Source organism: Aulostomus chinensis, chromosome 16, assembly GCF_037954235.1.
Source record: "Aulostomus chinensis isolate RoL2024-O1b breed Wild chromosome 16, RoL_Achi_v1.0, whole genome shotgun sequence".
Classification (NCBI taxonomy): Eukaryota; Metazoa; Chordata; class Actinopteri; order Syngnathiformes; family Aulostomidae; genus Aulostomus; species Aulostomus chinensis.
This window is the reverse complement of record NC_141335.1, coordinates 11,775,403-11,794,124: the sequence shown is the minus strand read 5'-3', so window position 1 is coordinate 11,794,124 and position 18,722 is coordinate 11,775,403. Positions and strand designations below refer to the sequence as shown.

The following is an 18,722-nucleotide window of genomic DNA, read 5'->3' as shown; positions in this document are numbered from 1 at the left end:
ACACTCGACTTCCATTTCTGCCGATCAAGCTTCTATTTGAGCTCATGTTAGTATCTGATCTTGCATTACTTTGGGTAAATATTCGTAAATGTTCGTTAGGAGGCATTATTGCTATTCAAATAAAATAAATCGAAATTTAAATCAAACGTCTGTTGATTTCTTTTCAAATACATCCACGCTCTCGAAGTGCTCTCCCAGTTCCACCTGTGGCTCTGCAGCCGTTTCCACTCATCTGCATCTTATATAAATGTGGATGTTCTGTTCGAAGGAGCTCAATTCTCAAGCGATACACAATCAATCAAAATAACTTCCCCAGAGGAGATGCAGGCTGCGGAGGTTAACAAGAGCTCTGATTAGGAAGCAAAACAACAGCGCCTATCTGTCTTTTTTAATAATGACGGTGTTCCCTCTTCATAAAGAACTTTGAATTCATCAATAATGGATGTCGTGTTTTGTGGGCGGTGAATATGTTATATTCCGCCTTTTATCTCAACTCCTCCTTGTAGAAACAATCCGGCAGGGGATTTACGCAGTATCGAGGTTATGTCTCAGCATAGAAGCGGGGAGCATCAGCGGAGCCTATATGAAGGGGAGCGTCACTGTTACCATGGCAACAGTGGTACCTGGAGAAGGGATGGGGTGATTAGTCACACAGTGCAGTTTTTCTCCCAGTGTGTCTTTGCTAATAACATTAACAAAACAAAACAAAAACCTTGTTCTGAATGGACTGATCCACACAACAGGAACCTGAACACAGCGTACAGGCTCCAAAGCAAACAGTTGTGGCTTTCCTCTTAGCAGGTAATGTGATCATTTGTCAACCGGCATCTCACATCTGCTTTGCTCGTAATTCTGCACTCCAGGCTTTGATGAGGATTTTGATTAAAGACACTTGACACAACAATCTCTGCAATTGTAATCAGCCACAACACAATGGTTTATTCTTTTCACTATCCTCCCCTAAACGTTTAGCTCCTACTGTTTGTTGACGATGATAGGTAATTCGGAGGAAATCATCTCGATACCATTATTCATCTTATTAAGAATAATATAAAAACAAAAATATAGTCTTGAGGAAACAAAGTATATCGACACATTTGTTCATCAAGAACAGAAAATCATTAACGCTCATGATTATTCATTATTCATGAGTATGGGACATCTGTTTCTTTTTAGTGCACATTTGGTGCTCATAAACTGGTGACTTGATTCATTCATGCACTTCCCTCCCAACAAAGAGCTGTAAGAACGCTTGGATGTTTTTCTTCACTTTAATGACATCATATCACGCGCGCATTCAACATCTCAAGTTATGAAGTCTGATGAACTGATTTTACTTGGAAACAAAAAACATAATCTAGAACCCAATTTTCCTTGAAAAATGTGAGTAAATACATCAAATTCAGTTCATATCTACTCAAGTTAATATTTAATTCCTTTTGCTTTTGTTATTACATGAAGTTGACCTGATCTAAAGTCTGTGAAATTAACTCGTCCTTGTGAACGATTTATAGCTGCACTCATTTATTAGGTTTATAACTCGCCCTCAGATGATTGAAGCTGTAGGTTTGATCCTTCTCGTCTGCTTGTTACTTTCAAAAACGTGCGCGGACACACAGGAAGTTCAGGGGGATTGCTTTATATGAATTCCCCGGATCAAGTGTGTATCACAAAGATTCACATTTTAAAAACTTCCTCGAAAACTTCCTCCCCAGGTTCTTTAAGGATTTCATTACCTGAGATGAATACTTCTGTCCACCAGAGGGCAGCAATAACCTTGTATGTATGATTTTCCATTTTTCTGAAAAAGTGAAGTGTTGAAATTGAAATATACACGTACCAACATATTTACAATGTTTATCTGAAAATAGTGTTTAGCCTAAACCAAATTATTGGCTACAATTCATGAGCAATAAAAAAAAAAAAGACTTAAGGAGCTTAGTATGACGCATTTTATTATAAATGTCTCAAATACTACAGTACATTTGTGGTTATAGGGTTGACAGAAGGCTAAAGAGAACAAGTAACAAAAATAAATACATCTGCGCTGACAAGATATGTGAAGAGTTGAGTTTTGGGAACTCCCCATGTACAATTAACCTTTTTGTTGGGACTGAAAAATAGTCTCAGACTTAAGAATATAGTGTATCATCTCCCGCTGAGTACTACAAAAGCCAAAGTTTCTGGTAGATCACTGTACATTACTGTATGGAATGGCTGTAATAAAACATTAAAATACATACTGTATGATATCATCTTGGTCAATGGGCAAAATAAATTTTCAGGAACTAATATTTCATTCGTTTTTTTGCGAGACGAACAAGTACACATATAATCTATGGCATCTCGACCGTGTGCCGGCACTAGAGAGCAGACCGGCTGTCAGGGTGTCATGGACCACAGACTGAACACCGATAGATGGAGGAAAGCTTCATCACCATGTTTCCAACCAAGAACTGAATTATTTTTTTGAGCTAAGACAAGAGGAAGTCGCACCTGAAACGTCACACCTCCAGTGCAGATATCGAGAGGCACAGACAATAAGAAACAAGCCCCCCTAAAGATTGTCAAAATAATCGTCGTCATCCACTAATTCATCTCATCGGATCGCCAAATGTGCCTGGACGACACATTTTAAAAGACTATTTCAAAGTGTAAAAATCATTTCCTAGCAATAAAAAAATACTGCTTGTTCCATTTACATCCATACATGTGAGTTGCAGTCGCTTAAGAAACGGTTTCAGACATTAACAACAAAAATGGAATTAAGAAAAAAAAAAATCAAAAACAATGCCATTAAGTGTCTGAAGTACACGGTGTGGAAAAAGTGTAAATACAGAAAAGTGCCAGAAAGAGTTCATTGCTGATCCTTCATGTCGTTTGGTCCGTCTGAGTCTCTTCATTTCAGTGGATTCCTTCTCTTTGCCAGTCTGTTAAAGCCTGTGTGTGTGTGTGTGTGTGTGTGTGTGTGTGTGTATGTGTGCGTGTGTGTGTGTTTGCATGTATTTTGGAGATGTCCGGCAGACTGAAATGTGTGGGGTCTTTGTTTTCAAGCGAGGGTTCTCTGTCTTGGCTTTATTCTTGGGTAGAGCTTTTAAAGACAACAAGAAGAGATGTCAACATTGCATTTGTGAATAGATAAGTCCTCATGACTGATGACTTTTTTACAGACTCACCCCTAACAGGTTGCGGGGGATGTACCCATCGGTGTCACCCATGCGCGCCCACCACCATTCGATCTCGTCCTCGTCTTCTCTGCGGATGATGGTCATGCAGTCGCCCTCACGGAAGGACTGTTCATCAGGGTTTTCACCCACATAGTCCCACAAGCCATAGACCACACCCCGGTTCATGATGCCCATCTTCTCTTGGACACCTGGTGGTTGGCAGACATGGAATTACACAAGAAGTGGAATTACACAAGAAGAAGTGTGCATACCATACGTAAAACTATATAAAATGAATAGGAATTTCATGGCAGCTAATTGGTCAGCACGCTGCACTCTTAAGCAGTTTAATCCAAAGTCTTGTCATCATGACGACAAAGCAAGCTGACAGGAGACATATTTCACTACATATCTATCTATCTATACATATACACACATATACATACATAAATACACATATACATATATATTTATACATATATACACATATAATATAAATGCATATATACATATACATATATACATATACATATACACACACACATATATACATATACATATATACACACACATATACATATATACACACAGATATATACACAGGTACATATGCACACATATACACAGGTACATATGTACACATATACACAGGTACATATGTACACATATACACAGGTACATATACATATACACACAGGTACATATACATATACACACGTACACACACATATACACATATATACATATATACACAGGTACATATACATATATACACAGGTACATATACACATATATACACACGTACATATACACATATATACACACGTACATATACACATATATACACAGGTACATATACATATATACACATGTACATATACATATATACACATATATACACACACATATATGCACATATACATACATACATATATACACACACACATATATACATATACACACACACATATATACATATACACACACACATATATACATATACACACACACATATATACATATATACACATATACACACACACATATATACACACATATATACATAAACATATATACACACACATACATACATACACACACATATATACATGTACACACACACACATATATATATATACACATATACATACACACATACATATATATATACATATATACATACATACATACACATACATGTATATATACATACAGAAATACAAACCAATACATTCATACATACACACACACACACAGAGTCATATACACACACACACACACACACACACACACACACAGTAAGATGTCCTTTTAGAGATGAACAGTTTGATACTAGAATGGCTCCTGTTGATGAAACTATGGCGGAGTTTATAATCAGCAAAAGCATGGGCAGAATAAAAAATATAAATGAGAACAAAACAAAAAAAAAATCACTGACCATAGAGGAACTGGGAGCACTGGGTGTAGCCATCTTCCATTTCTTCACATTTATCTGCCGCCGTCTGCATGTCGCTGTAGGTCATGGCAAAGACAGCTGCGCCAGACTCCACCAAGAACTTGCACACTTGCACATTGTTGCAGGATGCAGCGCAGTGCAGAGGTGTCCTACACGAGAGGGCAGCGGGATGCGGACATTAGTGCCCGGTTCACACTGTAGGAGTGTGCTCTGACATGACGTATTGGTAGACTAACATTAAAAGTACTGACTGGTCTGATATAGCAGGAAACTTACCAGCCGTCACTGTCGGCAGCATTTACGTTGACACCAAACTGAACCAGGAACTTGACTATTTCTGTGTGTCCGGCGCACACGGCGTTGTGAAGGGCTGTGATGCCTTCATCGTTGGGCTGACTGGGATCCTCCACCTGGATTTGACAAGGAAATAAACAATGGAATGTCAGCCTGTATGTAACTAAAATTAATAACAATCTACATGATTTGATACAAAATAAACTTTAATTTAAACCAATTACGAACCAAAAGGGGATTACTCTTAACTGAACCACATATATTCTAATATTCAGGTACTTGTGAAGGAAATTTCCGGGACTTTCCCAAGCCTACAAAGAGTTATTTTCAAATCCCAGACTGTTTCAAGATATGAAATCTGAAAATTACACTTAAAAAGTTGTGATGTTACAAAGCAAATAAGCAAACAGAGTGTATCCATGGGGAGAAGTGCCGACCTCGTAGATAATTCTCTGGACCAGGTCGAACTCTCCCTCCAGAGACGAGTCCAGCAGCAGAGCCAGAGGATTGAACTTGACTCTCATGTTGTGATCGATGCGTTCAGATCCAGGCTTGCGTAGATTTGTCCTCTTCCCCTACACACACAATCATAATAATCTATCATGCGAATGATCTGACACAGCTGTTGTAAAACAAAATCCAAGAGGAGATGCTGCTGAGGTGAGAGCGTCCACTCTTCTGCTGTGTTCTAGCTGGACTGAGCAGAGGAGGGCTTGGACTTGTTTTTTTTCCAGCTATTAGCGCATTGCTAATCCTGTTCATCAAAACAGGCTGTGAGCAAAAAAAAAAAAAAAAAAAAAAAAGCTTCTCTGAAATGACGATTACACAACCTGATTAGGTCCAACTCTCCTCCAAGAAAGACTTCAACAATGGAAGTTAAAGAAGAAAAAAAATGGGTCATAACACCGATTTCTAATTGGTTCTCTTTTTCGGGGGGTAAAGCCTGCCACCTTATTATTAATCCCACTCAGGGGAGGGGTCATTTGAAGTTTACAAGAAGAAAATGTAAACAGAGTTATTTTAACACAGAAGCCGTCTTAGTAAATGAGGAGTTGAGACATAAATCTGGGGGAAAGTGGGGTTAGGATCCACTTAGTCTGAGTAGAATAAGGTCCAGTTTCTCCAAAAACAATAGTGGTACTTGATGGGGATTATTCAATTATATAACATCAGTTCAGGTCATAGCAGTTTACCAGCAGGTAGTGTACAGCAGCAACCCATGACCTGCCCCTGAGGAGCTAACAAGCATGTGAGGGGATTTAAAAACACACGTAGCAAAAATCTAGCAATCACTAACATACACTAGACAAGTGTCATCCAGCAGGTCTGGATTCGTTCTTACCGGTGGCAGAGTGACTTGACCTGTGACCTCTGGTGCAGTCATATTAAAGATGTCTTCACCCAAGCTGTCCTGATCTGCTCCACTGGGGTATGGGGGTGGTGGGTAGGGGGGGAACTCCTCAAGGAAACCTTCTGGAGGCGGAGGGGGCAGGTGGGGAATTGCGTCCTCCAAGCCAGCAGGGGGCGGTGGTGGGAAAAGGCTGTCATCAGGCCTGGGGGCTGGGTGGGATGGCGGGGGAGGGGGGATAATGTCTTCACTTTCCTGGGTTGCTGAGGGGGGGTTGGTCTGTTCAGGGGGTATTGGAATGAGGACATTAGTACCGGCGAGCTGAGAGGGAACTTGACCTTCAAGAGACTGTCCAGTCTCTGATGGATGGTTCTCTGAACCACTTGGAACATGGGGGCCCCCGGGTATCTCCACTACCTTCTCTGCTTCACCAGCATAGCTGGGAGTGGTTGGTGTAGTCACAGTGGTCTCCATAGCTGCCAGAGTAGTTTTCTGATAGAGGAGTTTCTGGATGTTGGGCCCTGCAGGACCTTCAGGTTCAGTGATGGAGCTGCGTTTCTTCAGTGGCCTGGGGGCGTTGTAGAGCTTCTTTCTCAGGGCTTCCAGATCCCCGTCACTCTGATGCCGGTAGGGGTTGGAAATGAAAGGCAGGAGCTTTGTTGGGCTGAGGGGCCGAGGGATGCGCTCTGTCTCTGGCTGAGAGGCTTCAGATGGGACGGGACCCATTTGGGGGGCTCCATTGTGGTCCACTTCAGATTCTGGGGCAGAGGAGCGTTCCAGATAAGGGTTCTCTGGGTGCTGAGAGCCCCCACTAGGGATCACTGGTTTACCATACACTGCAAAGAATAAAGATAGCAATTAATTCTTCTGCTCTGTCTTGATGTAACCTTCCATTGGGGGTTCTGTCTAAGAACATTTTACATTTCTATATGTAGAATCAGAGCACATTTTCAAAATATATCCAGCCTAATGCCCTGTTACTAGATTCAGCCTGCTCAACCACATGCATGCATTGCGAACACGAGGAGCAGCTCTCAAGGCAAAGCCATCTGTTACATCTCTCTTTACATGCAACTGTACCTGCTGCTCCTTGAGACAAGCAGGCAAGCAGAACACCGAACCTTCCAATGACACATGAAGGTGCAGTAGCAGTCAGCACGAACGTCCACGCAGTCATTGAAAAAGCTCACAACGGGATATTCTTACCACTGACAAATCCGTTGGTGCGGGACTGGACCCTGCTGAGAGCTCCCTGGATACCTGGCTGGAAGGACTTCCCTGGGACAGGCTGCTGCGTGTACATGGAGTAAATGGAGCTGGCTGCTAAGGTCTGGGGCTTGCTCAGGCTGTTGTCTTTGGAGGAGGGCAGTTCTGGGGTGAAGGGCCGTACGGTGGCTGCCGGTGGGGTGTCCTGCTTGGAAGGTAGTGGGAGTGTTTGGCTCTGTGAGGGTAGGAGGGGGCTGTGGCCCTGTGCAGCCTGCGGTTGACTACTGTGAGGCTTGGCTTTGGGAAAGGTGCCTGTGTTGAGCCCTGCTTTGCTGTACGGTACGATGCCGGGACCTTTTGGTTTGGTGGGGACAGGTGGAGGCACCTTGACCGGAGCTTTTGGAGCAGACTTGAGAGAGAGAGAGAGAGAGGGAGAAAGAAAACCAGACTCTGAGTCTGAACAATGATGAATTTCTGTGAAAATGTGAGGATACAAGGCATCGTTTTTCTTTCTTTCTCACCTGAGCATCCCGGACCAAGTCATCACTGCTCTGGTTTTTGCGGAGTGAAGTGGCGGGAGCCTCTGATGGCTCAAACATGGAAAACGGACGCACTTTCCGGTCCCTCTTCAGTTCAGTCTCATCTAAGCAAAGAAAACATGGATAGGCTATCAAGTTTCAGTGTAACTCTATGGAAAGACTGAACAAAAGCTTTGAGAGCAGCTTTTGTCCTGCCTTATCAGCTGTTTCGGCCACAATTACAGAAGGGTATTGCAATGCAGTTTCTGCGTACATGATGTGCAGATGTGTGTGAAGTCAAGTGTGTGACCGCTATAAACTTCATCTGTGTGTGTTCCTTACCTTGGTCTGTGGTAGAGTTGGTGTGAGAGGTCATTCGTGGGAGTGTTGAAGAAGGACCATGACCGTTGGTGTTGGAATCTTGACCTGCCAGTTTTGAAGACTGGAGGCCTAAAAGGATATAAAAGTTAGGAGATGAACAGAATTGCACAGAAGAATAAGGCAAATGGACATATATGTTTTAATGTGGGCTCATTCCAATTTTTTCCTTCTTTTTAATTCATAATTTTTTTTTTTCTGGTTGACTAACTAAGACCCAGCCGGTGGCTAAGCTTGTCCAGTACGACAATCCCAAAAAGCACATGGCTCTCTGCAACTAGCACAATTAGCATCACATCAAAAAAGATATAAACATGACATTTCCATCACAGTGCCTGCAGACTGTCAAATGCCCACCACTAAAATTCACTTACAAACACGCACACACACAAGACTTGATTGTGTTGGTCAGAATCCACACAGAATGTCAGTTCAACTGAAGGTTATGTGTTTGTACCAACTGACCCATTTAGAGCGGCAGAAAAAGAACTAAGGAAAAAGCTAAAAAAACACGTTGATAAACAGCAAAACAAGCAACCAGGACCAAAAGATCCAACTAGAAAATGATGAAAACATCTCATCTTTTCATCTTTTTTCTAGAACATTAAACACATCGAAACAAAGCCATGGAGAAACACACATGCACACTCAAACACAAGTGTGTACCTTTTCTCTTAGCCCGCAGCTCTATCAGAGGCTTAAGCAAGAACATGGCTTCTGAGGAAGATGCAGTCAAAAGACAAAAACAATGCAGCCTTAGAGATCCAAATCTCCATTTGCTCTGGACATGCTGTAAGCTTGGCCCAGGCAGGGGCCCCCCCAAGGGGCCACACAGAGACCAGCACGACCCCCAGGAGGCTCCCAGATACTCTGCAGAGTGTCCCTGCCAGAGAAAAGCTGGGGATGGGTGTACACTAGAGCATATTCCTCAGCGTCTCCGCCCCATCCCTCTCTCTCCTCTTTCCATATTGCGAATCAACTCAGCGTGCAGAAATAATTGCGTGCAACATCATGACAGCTTGGGGAAAACCTGTTCCTTATACTTCCTGTAGTTGGAAGTGCGTTTAATAGGAAAATGTTATAATGATGATGTCAGAAAGAGAGAGAGGGGGAACAATTTTGGTGTTGGATCATTCATTTTTAATAACATGAAGCGCAATGCTGGCCCCGCTATCTACTGGGAGTCTGATTGGAGAAGGGCTCAGGGAGCATGTCAGAGATGGAGTTTTAAGAGGAAGAATTACTCACAGAGGATGGCAGAAGAGCATCTTTAATTTAGATATGTTGCTCTGGTCTGTCATCTGTTTGGTCTGACTTATTTCCTCTCCACACATGCGCTACACCACTTTACTCTGAGTGGCTTACTCAACCTCAACTTGCGTTGTAAGACAGAAAAATAACTCAACTCCATCTTGATGTTTTTCTGTAAACACCAACATCTGGGTGAGGTAAACTTGGTTGTGGGTGTTGGACAGTAAAGTCAGTCATTAAAAGGTCAGGTCTGACCTGAATAAATGCGTAACCGTGCTCCTGAGGCCTGCTATTCTAATCCCACTGCCTGTGTATCTGCACTTATCAGACGATTACTTTAGATGCAGGGTAAAAATATGAACCAAAAAGAAAGTATATTACATTCAGCATTAAGTTGAAACACTTGCTAACTTTCCTACATATATTGAACTATGACTAATGAAGTGAGCTAAAACAAAGTATTGCAGAGACACACATCAGTTCAAACCTCACTGCAAAGCATCTTAAAAGATCTGGAGAAAAGATAATGATGTTTGGGAGCCAAAGCACAACACACCAACCAGGAGGTAACAAGCTACCTTCTGAACTCAGAGTGACATCACAATCAGCAGGCGTCCAAAACCTCCCTGCTCCTGCTGGAGGCAGGATAGTCTTGTTATATTTCAATAAGGGGAAACAGACCTCACCCCAGGACAACACAAATGAAGAAAATGAACACAGCAGTATATTCTCTGGTGGTGCTCAAACTGTACTGTATCTTATTATTTGCTACCTTCAATAAAATATTGCGGAATCAAGCTCAAGTTATATGTAAAACTCCAGCTGGGAACCTGAAGAGACAAGATTTATTGTGTTCACCTGTTCCGGCTTTGTTCTGAGTATCGTGGGTTGGTAGTGTTGCGGTCCCGTCTGGATAGGCTGGTTTCACGAGCAGCTCATGTCTCACTGGGCCCCGGGGCATGGTGGACGACTGGATGTACGGGCCAACCGCCGCCACACGAGACGGACCTGACTGCTGTCCTGTTGGCCCATCGGAGGGCAGCTGGAGAACAGGAGAATGAGTGGGATACAGAGAGAGCGAGATAGAGAGAATGAGAGAGAGGACAACAACAAGAGGAGGCTTTCAGTAAAGAAAGAGTCAGTGAGAGTAAGATGGGATGGTTTTATCAATCCAGGGATAGCAGAGAGAAGACATCTTTACTCATAAATAACAACAAAAATGTATGTTGTCTCGGTGAAGGCACAGAGAAGGGTTGACTCCACACTGACATATCATGATTATAGGAGACATGCTGAAAACAGTGCATCATTGAAAGGCTGCAAAAATGGTTAAATAACAGAAAATAACATTGAATGATGAGAGACATTTATAATCACTCAGAATTACTTTCCTCTTTTGAGGCTGAAGTTTGAGCATCAGCCTGAGGGGGGCATCAGAGTGTGCAATGATATAAAATGATTCCTCTTTAGTGATCCTGGATGAGTAAGGAGGACATTTAACTCCATTCTCATAACGTTACTTCCATTTGCTACAGTAAATTGTTTCAGGGAGATTTACCAGTTTTAACAAACTATGATAAACAAAAATGTTTCTAAAATCTTTACTGGCAATACCACGTTGCTTTTTAGACCACACCAATGTTCATCAGTAAGATGGGGCTCTCCACTACAACCAGATACCAGATTCCTCTAAAGACAGATAATGTCATGCTCACCTCTTACAATAAAAAGTTAATGACTGCTGTTTTCTACAAGCCCAAAAGCTTGATTTAAACATGCAATAAAACTAGATGGACACGGCTCAGTGTGCCCATCGAGGGTCTCAGGAGTACTCAAACTTGATGTGAAGTCACACTAAAGAGATCAGATCAGAGAGAAAACATACGTTCAGCTCCAATTCTAGTTTCATTACCTGAAGATGAGTGTCTTTTGAAGCCCTCTCTTTACCAGGGTAGCCATTCTTGAGAAAACAAAAGCACAAACATGCAACAGCAGTTCAAATAGCAAATAATGCCCTTAATCTCGTCTAATATGAACCTTGTCCTAATGTCCCCTTGCTGGACTGTGTGATTCAAAGAGAGCAGCTCTCTTCAGTTGGGATGGTTAGACAAGCTTGATGGGTGATGTCAGACAGACGCTTGCTGTCTGGTTGGAGGAGCGAGCAGCTTGGATGGAGTGTGTCTTTGTGCTAGTGTAAAAAAGGCCTGCTCATTATGATTCCAGGCAGAGGGAGGGTAAATCACCACCTCACTCGGGCCTATTCAGGCCTTCATCTCTACAACACAACCACACATTGACACAAATCTCCATCTGCTCTATTCCTGCTTTAGTAATGATATTCTCTCAAAAGAGAAATTGCACTTCATCAGAGGAAGTTGGGTACAAGTTGCTCATTTATCTTAAAATGCCTCTAGCAAAGCTTCAGAGGGATATGTTAAATCTCCATTATAACATTTATTATTCATGTTCTAACTTACAGGCCACTTTAGATCCTGCACATGGCATTTGCTTGGTAAACATTGCATGCTGCATATTAAAGAGGCTATTTCTGTATTTACAACAGAAAAGATGCCACTGAATACAAACATCTCTGTGCTTTGCTTTGCAATTAGCATTAACTAACAAAAAAATCTCTGTAGGATGCATGTTAATTTAGGGTGAAAGGAGGAAAGTTAATCGAGAAGCCAAATGAAATACCCTAATTTTGTCTGAGAAGGAGTCAAACTGATTCAAAAAACAAAGAAATTACTGCATAGAGGACAGAGTAAAACAAGAAGGGCACGCTCTAGAGCACTGACCTCTGCTAAGGTATTTTCAAAAATACCCAGATCCGAGCCAAATTTTAGTGGCTTATTTATTGGCCCAGGCTCCACCCAACCACTAAGTTTTATGAAAATCAGCCCAGTTGCAACAGAATGGCACCCTGACAGTACAGACCTTTACAAACGCCAAAATATTCTGTTTGCTACATGAACTAGATCTGCCCAAAAATTCAATGGGCCCTTCCTTGGCCCATGCTACACCCAAACACCAACTTACATGAAAATCATCCCAGAAGTTTTTACAACAGACAAATAAAGAAATATAAACCTAATTTACTGCAGGAATTCGGCATGCAATTTACACAGCTAAAAGCATAAAACCCCACCACGATTATGTTTTCATTTTGTTTACCATGACAGCCCCGTCTCTCTACACTGGTATAAGCTAAATTTGCATTGAACCTCCTTCATTTCCCTCTTATATTTCATAGATGGTTTTGCTGAGTCATAATTGTAGTCCCATGGTAACAAATGGACAAAAAAACTCCAGGAGAGAGGACACATCAGGTACTGAAGCTTAAAAAAAAACAACAACAAAAAACAACAACCACATTATCCATTATGGCTTGTACAAAGAGTTATCCAGCCTGCTACTTTCTAAGGGGTGTGAAATCTGTCATGTGAATATAAATTATACTTTTAAAAGTATTTCCAATAAGACTGTTGTTTGCCTTTAAGAAAGCTGACTATTGACTCTTTCCTGTTTCTGTCAAGAGTCCAGCCAGGAAAGATAACATCAACTCTGACATTCCAGCCTCTCTGCAATGTCAGCCTGTGTTCATTACACCACTCTCAACTTCAGAAGCTGTTTCTGCCAAACAGGACTAAAAACACAGCCAAGTGAAGCGAGCTGAGACTCTGTGACGTGATCAAAACAACGAGCCTTCCCCAGCAGCGTTTTCAGACAGCAAAAGTCGGAGAATAGAAAGAGGACAGGTAGTTTGCACCTTGGAGTGAGGTGGAGAAGGTTTTGCCACAGAGAGGACAGAAAGTAGAGGGAGCATTACACATTGGCAAGGGTCAGCTCTGAATCCCAGGGCATCTGAGGCTTCCAGAGCTAAAGGGCCACTAGGGGGAGCTCTGATCAAAACTCTATCCACCCTCAAAAGATATGAAAGAAAGTGCCCTTATACTGAGGTAACATAACAATTAAACATTGACAAACAACTTTGCATACTTTTATGATGTTCTATATTGTTATCATACTTACAGGTAAATTCTCTTTCTGTTGAAGTGCCGCCTTCTTCTTCCACAGACGATCTCGGAGCTCATTGATCCTTTTGTCCATGGCAGCCACCTCCAGGTTCCGCTTATTCAAACTCTCTCTCTGCTGCTGCAACTTAGAGTTTTGATCCTGATTGAGCTTGTTCCTCAGCTGACCACGGAGAAGGACAAGATATAAAAAGAGTTGAACATTTGAATTCTGTCTTAGAGGAACATTTTATCTGAATTGAGTGTTGACATGCACACCTGTAACTCCTTGTAGAGATGGTCTAGTTCAGCCACAGAGCTCTGGTTGTCATGGAAGCCATCCATCTTGCCATTTTTGAGTAGTTCCAGCTGTCGACTAAGCTCCTCAACCTTGGATGCAGCCATAACCAATTCTCTCTGCTTCTGCTGGAACAGTTTGTTCATCTGCTCAATCTCCTCCACTAGAGAGGTGGGGGGAAGAAGAGACGTGGGAACAACGAGTAATGATGGAGACAGAAGGAGAGACAGAATGTCATGAGAGAAGACATGCCAAGCAAAGACACTGTAGTTTCCATAATAGCTGTAATCAAAGAATCTACTGACAGGAAACAAAGAAATTACGACACATAAATTACATATGCTACGGTCAGAAAACATTCTGAGCAGACATCCTATTCTTGAATTTAACAGAACAAAATAATAGTTTACCTAGTTTGCCATTGCTGAGACGTTTCTGCTCCACTTGGCCCTTAAGGGCCCGGACTTTCTTGAGCCGACTCTCCTGGTTGTCGATGTTCTCACGGAGACGCTGTAACTTCTCCTGCTCAGAAGCCTGCTGCTGCTGACGCTGCTCCTGCTGCTTCAAGTAGCGCAGACGCTGCTCCTGGGGGAGGAGAGGAAAATTAATGAACAATAAATACACAAACACGTCTCTATCAGGGTCCATTTGTGACCTTTCCATGTCCAAATGTCAAAATGTGGGCAGGCTAGCAGGCACTGTAGCTCTCCTTCAGGGTGCGTCTATAAATTCAATACTAATACCCTTTATTTGTATAGCATCTTTCATACAAGAAATACAGTTCAAAGAGCTTTACAGGAAGAGATTAAAATGCTTTAAAAGCACAATAAAAACATTTAGAATCATGATAATAAGATCAGGGACATAACAGTAAAAATAACATGAGAGATCATCAGTCAGAAAAGTGTATGAAGAACCATAGTAATGAAGAAAATAATTAAAAGTGAAATAAATACATTACAATAAAATAAAGATAAGTAAAAATGAAATAAATTTCATACATAAAAGTGCAGCTAGAACAACAGTCATTAAAAAAGCACAGCAGAGAGAAAGTGCAAGGTTGTTCAAACGCTCGGGTAAACAGATGCGTTTTAAGCTTTCTTTTGAAGATGTCTAGAGGGCTGGCTTCCCTGATATCTATGGGTAGTGTGTTCTATAAATTGGGGGCGTAACTGACAAAGGCTGCATCACCAATCTTCTTTGTGCTGGTACTGGAAGTCTCCAATAAACCGGCAGCAGATTATCGCAGTGTTCTAGAGGATACGTAGCTAACAAGGGAGTTAGCAATGTAGCTTGGTCCTTACCAATTTAGGGCTTTGTATATAAGGAGAAGGACCTAAAAGTCAATTCTGAAAGTTACAGGAAGCCAGTGCAGGGCAGCTAAAACTGGACTAATGTGTTGGTTAACATCCGAGCTGCAGAGATTTGGATGAGCTGAAGTCTCTCGGGGTTTCGGGATTTTTTTTTCTTATCACCGTACATTTGTCTGGATGTATACGTGTTTGTAGTTGGATTATCTCAACCACTCCCTGGAACAGCATCCAAATTTGCATTCACAGGGTACTCAAGAGTCTTAAGTCTGGGGTCTATGGTTGGCAGTCAGACAGAGCCATGGAGAGGACCAATAATGAGCACTGCAAAAGGTTTTAAGGAGCCAGTGTGCTTGTCTGTAGGAAATCAGAGATCAAAGTCAGAGATTAAAATCAGAGCCCCAAGATCAAAGTGAAAATGGTGAGATTAAAAAATTTGAATAAATCAGAGAGGGTTGTGGCCGCACTTGACTCATTGCCCCGAAACCAACAGAAACTGCACTCCTATGTTTCATCAGTGAAGAGAAGAATCAGAAAATATTCTGTGAAACTAAAGTGCTAAGATTTCAGAAACACCCATAAACTTGAACTATGACACCCGAGTTAGCTGCGAGTGCAACAGAGCTCTCTAAAACAGGTTTGAGAAGCACACAACCCTGCTGCCAGGGATGTGTGCTGGTGGGCATTCCAGTTTGTTTTCTTGACTTCAGTGCAAGTGTACATGACTGCTTGAAGCTACATTCCACAGCTTGGTATCATATCCACAGGCAAACACAATGACTGGGTTTTGGAGGAAGAGACTACTCATTACATTTGTGTTTAAAAGTTATCTTAATACCATGCACTCGGCTGAATAAGTGGTAGAGTCATATTTTTAATAATATCAGTCCTGTCAAACAAGCAAAAACCAGTCCTGGACCAGAGCGGAAATCTGACAATACCAGATGACTCCCATGTGGTGGGAACTCAAAACACACCATTGTCCCAGGCTTCTCAAATTATAAAAACTACACACTTTCGCAGCTGTCAATCACACATCTTCACTGTGCTAGACAATTTTTCAGTACCTTTGTTCAGAGTACCATCTCCCTCCAAGTAACCCCCTCTTGAATCTCTGCTCATTATTTTTCCTCTCCTCCTTCGACTGTCACTTTCATCTCTTCCACTTAACCTCTTGGCCCCCTCCGCCAGTCCCTGTCAAGCCTTTCATCTAGCTTTTCCTCTCTCTGTACCTTGGAAGCGAGGAGTTGTTGTTGAGCTTCTATCTGCTGCTGCTGTCTGGCAGCCATCTCCTGTAGCTCGGCCAACGTCATGTCCATCCTGGGCGTTGACACCTGGGCAGTGCATAAAGAGACAAAAGAACATCTTCATCCTTTTATACCTAGTTATAGAACTCTAGGTACATATTCAAGGTCTGAAACTAAACTGATATCGCTGTTTTTGTTGCAAGAGTTGAAGAACAGAAGAGAAAACAGCAGGGCAGAAGCCTTCCAAAGGTGTAATTCTTCACTACAATTATCTTCATTACGGCCATGTTATGATGCACTAGTTAATTACTAATTTGCATGGATACACCACAGGGCGTCTTTGAGTTGAATTAATTAACAGTATCCCTTAGCAAATGATTCAGTGGGCTTCTTGTAGAGGAAAACAACAAAGCGGGTCATGTTAATACTAAAGCATACAATCCCCATGATGGTAATGAGGTAAATAGTGAAGTCTTGAGAGAATGCATCCAAACATCTAAACCTGAAACTTTAATACTACATTCTAATGAGTTGCAGTCTTTTTAAAATCCAAACAAACAAATGAAACGTGTGGATAATGCTCATGGCTTTTGTGGACGCTACAATACTTCTAAAAGAAAGGGACAGGAACTCACCCCATTCTCCATCCTTCTGTCTGGGGGACCCTTCACTCCATTTCTCTTCGACTCAGAGCCTCTTGACCCTCCTGGGTAACCAAAACGATAGAAGACATCATGAGACATCACTATGCACTGCAGAGCTGCCTAAGAAAAAAGCCCCGACTTCAGTTTAGTCCAGTAAAGAGCAAGCTGAGTAAACTACTAGCTCTCACAAGCAGCCGAGAAAAATGACTGGAACTTCCTCTTGCTTTTGTGTCTCTCACTGTCCCTGACAAACAGGCATCGAGGTAAACGCCTCTCTCTGGATGGACTGAAGAGGAGCAGAAAGCTAGTCAAAGGCTGGCTGGAGTTGAATGATCCCAGCTCCTCTGGGAAACAACAGGGATCAGTGTTCTTTGTGACTTGCAATAATCTCAGGATTTAGCCTTATACATAACCGCCCATGGATGGGTGGGTCCCACAACCATGTGTGTATGGGCCTGACAGCCGCGACATCACTACACTAATGTCTGACCATCCAACTGGTTTTTGACGGCTTGGGGATCCTGCAATCCAGATCCTACCTGGAGCACCGGCCCATAACTAAAGCCCTTTAGCTTGCATAATGGTTTTAGATGACCCTTGACATACAGTGTGAATGTCTAACACTCAGACTGGTTAAGTATTATTGGGAGCATAAAACCAGGTTAAAGTTGAAAAGGAGACAGACAGCGCAAGATCATTTCCTGTAGCTCCACGCAGTCGACAGGTCGAGAATATATCTGCAGCATAACCTGTATATGAGCTGAGGGAGTACATCAGCATGAACCATACAGAGGCATGAAACTAATGAATACAGAACTGCAAACAACTGTGCTGAGCTAACTGTGGGAAAACAAGGGGAGGCTAAGATAACAGGAAGAGAAAACAGCCTTCTAATCCCTGGTCCAGACTCAAGCTGTGAGGGGTAAAAGGACTTAGTTACGCAACTGAAGGCTGAGAGGATAGCACACGACCAAAAATACTATGGTTTCCAGTGTATCTAAGAAAACTGAAAACTAACAGGCTTATGACGATGTGACTGGGACACTCTGCATTGAACTGCATAGCTAAATAAAGCTTGTTCAAGGATTTAAGGCCTAGCATATAAAACCCTTTCCTGGTGAAAAGCAGTTTTACAGTTTCCAAACCTCTGTCGTGTAGACAGGAGATGTTGTCTGGGACATTGTCAGATTCAATTTCCTTTTGTGACTTTCCATAATCCAGCAACCCAGTGAAGGAATTTGTATAAATATTGTTTTGTTAATTTAACTTGGCTGTGCTTTTCACTTATAGTTTTAGATCTTTCCTCATAAATATAAGCAAGAATGTTTTTTATCTGGAGACATGTCAGAAGTACCATAATCAAACAGGTGTGACTGTTTGCATCAAAGGTTAAACTTAACACCTATGAAGCAAAATTTCAAGATCAATAAAAGCTTGGGGGGTATCAAGACTTTCTTGATGATTATCTACAAAATCAGCTCTTTAACAGAGATATTTTTTAAATCACAAAAAGAAGGAAAGAATTATATATATATATATATATACACACACACACACACACACACACACACACACACACACTCACTGGCCAC

The 18,722-nt window shown here is 41.9% G+C and overlaps 1 protein-coding gene across 3 annotated transcripts in view; it reads right to left on the bottom strand.

The window, feature by feature from the left end:
* Nucleotides 1–1,934: 1,934 nt before the first annotated feature.
* tp53bp2a (tumor protein p53 binding protein, 2a) overlaps nucleotides 1,935–18,722 on the bottom strand; it is a 34,550-nt gene continuing 17,762 nt past the window's right edge. Inside the window, exons 5-21 of one of the 3 annotated variants that reach the window (XM_086180137.1) lie at nucleotides 17,122–17,192; nucleotides 16,472–16,573; nucleotides 14,340–14,514; nucleotides 13,911–14,092; nucleotides 13,651–13,815; nucleotides 11,531–11,578; nucleotides 10,477–10,660; nucleotides 9,034–9,084; nucleotides 8,332–8,439; nucleotides 7,993–8,114; nucleotides 7,472–7,880; nucleotides 6,260–7,101; nucleotides 5,355–5,492; nucleotides 4,900–5,033; nucleotides 4,606–4,772; nucleotides 3,177–3,376; nucleotides 1,935–3,091 (exon numbers count right to left, since the gene is read on the bottom strand). In XM_086180137.1, coding sequence (XP_086036263.1) covers nucleotides 3,050–3,091; nucleotides 3,177–3,376; nucleotides 4,606–4,772; nucleotides 4,900–5,033; nucleotides 5,355–5,492; nucleotides 6,260–7,101; nucleotides 7,472–7,880; nucleotides 7,993–8,114; nucleotides 8,332–8,439; nucleotides 9,034–9,084; nucleotides 10,477–10,660; nucleotides 11,531–11,578; nucleotides 13,651–13,815; nucleotides 13,911–14,092; nucleotides 14,340–14,514; nucleotides 16,472–16,573; nucleotides 17,122–17,192 — 3,140 coding nt within the window. In that variant the 3' untranslated portion in view covers nucleotides 1,935–3,049. The remainder of the gene's footprint in view (nucleotides 3,092–3,176; nucleotides 3,377–4,605; nucleotides 4,773–4,899; nucleotides 5,034–5,354; nucleotides 5,493–6,259; nucleotides 7,102–7,471; nucleotides 7,881–7,992; nucleotides 8,115–8,331; nucleotides 8,440–9,033; nucleotides 9,085–10,476; nucleotides 10,661–11,530; nucleotides 11,579–13,650; nucleotides 13,816–13,910; nucleotides 14,093–14,339; nucleotides 14,515–16,471; nucleotides 16,574–17,121; nucleotides 17,193–18,722) is intronic. The other 2 variants (XM_086180135.1, XM_086180136.1) reach the window with 2 other exon arrangements.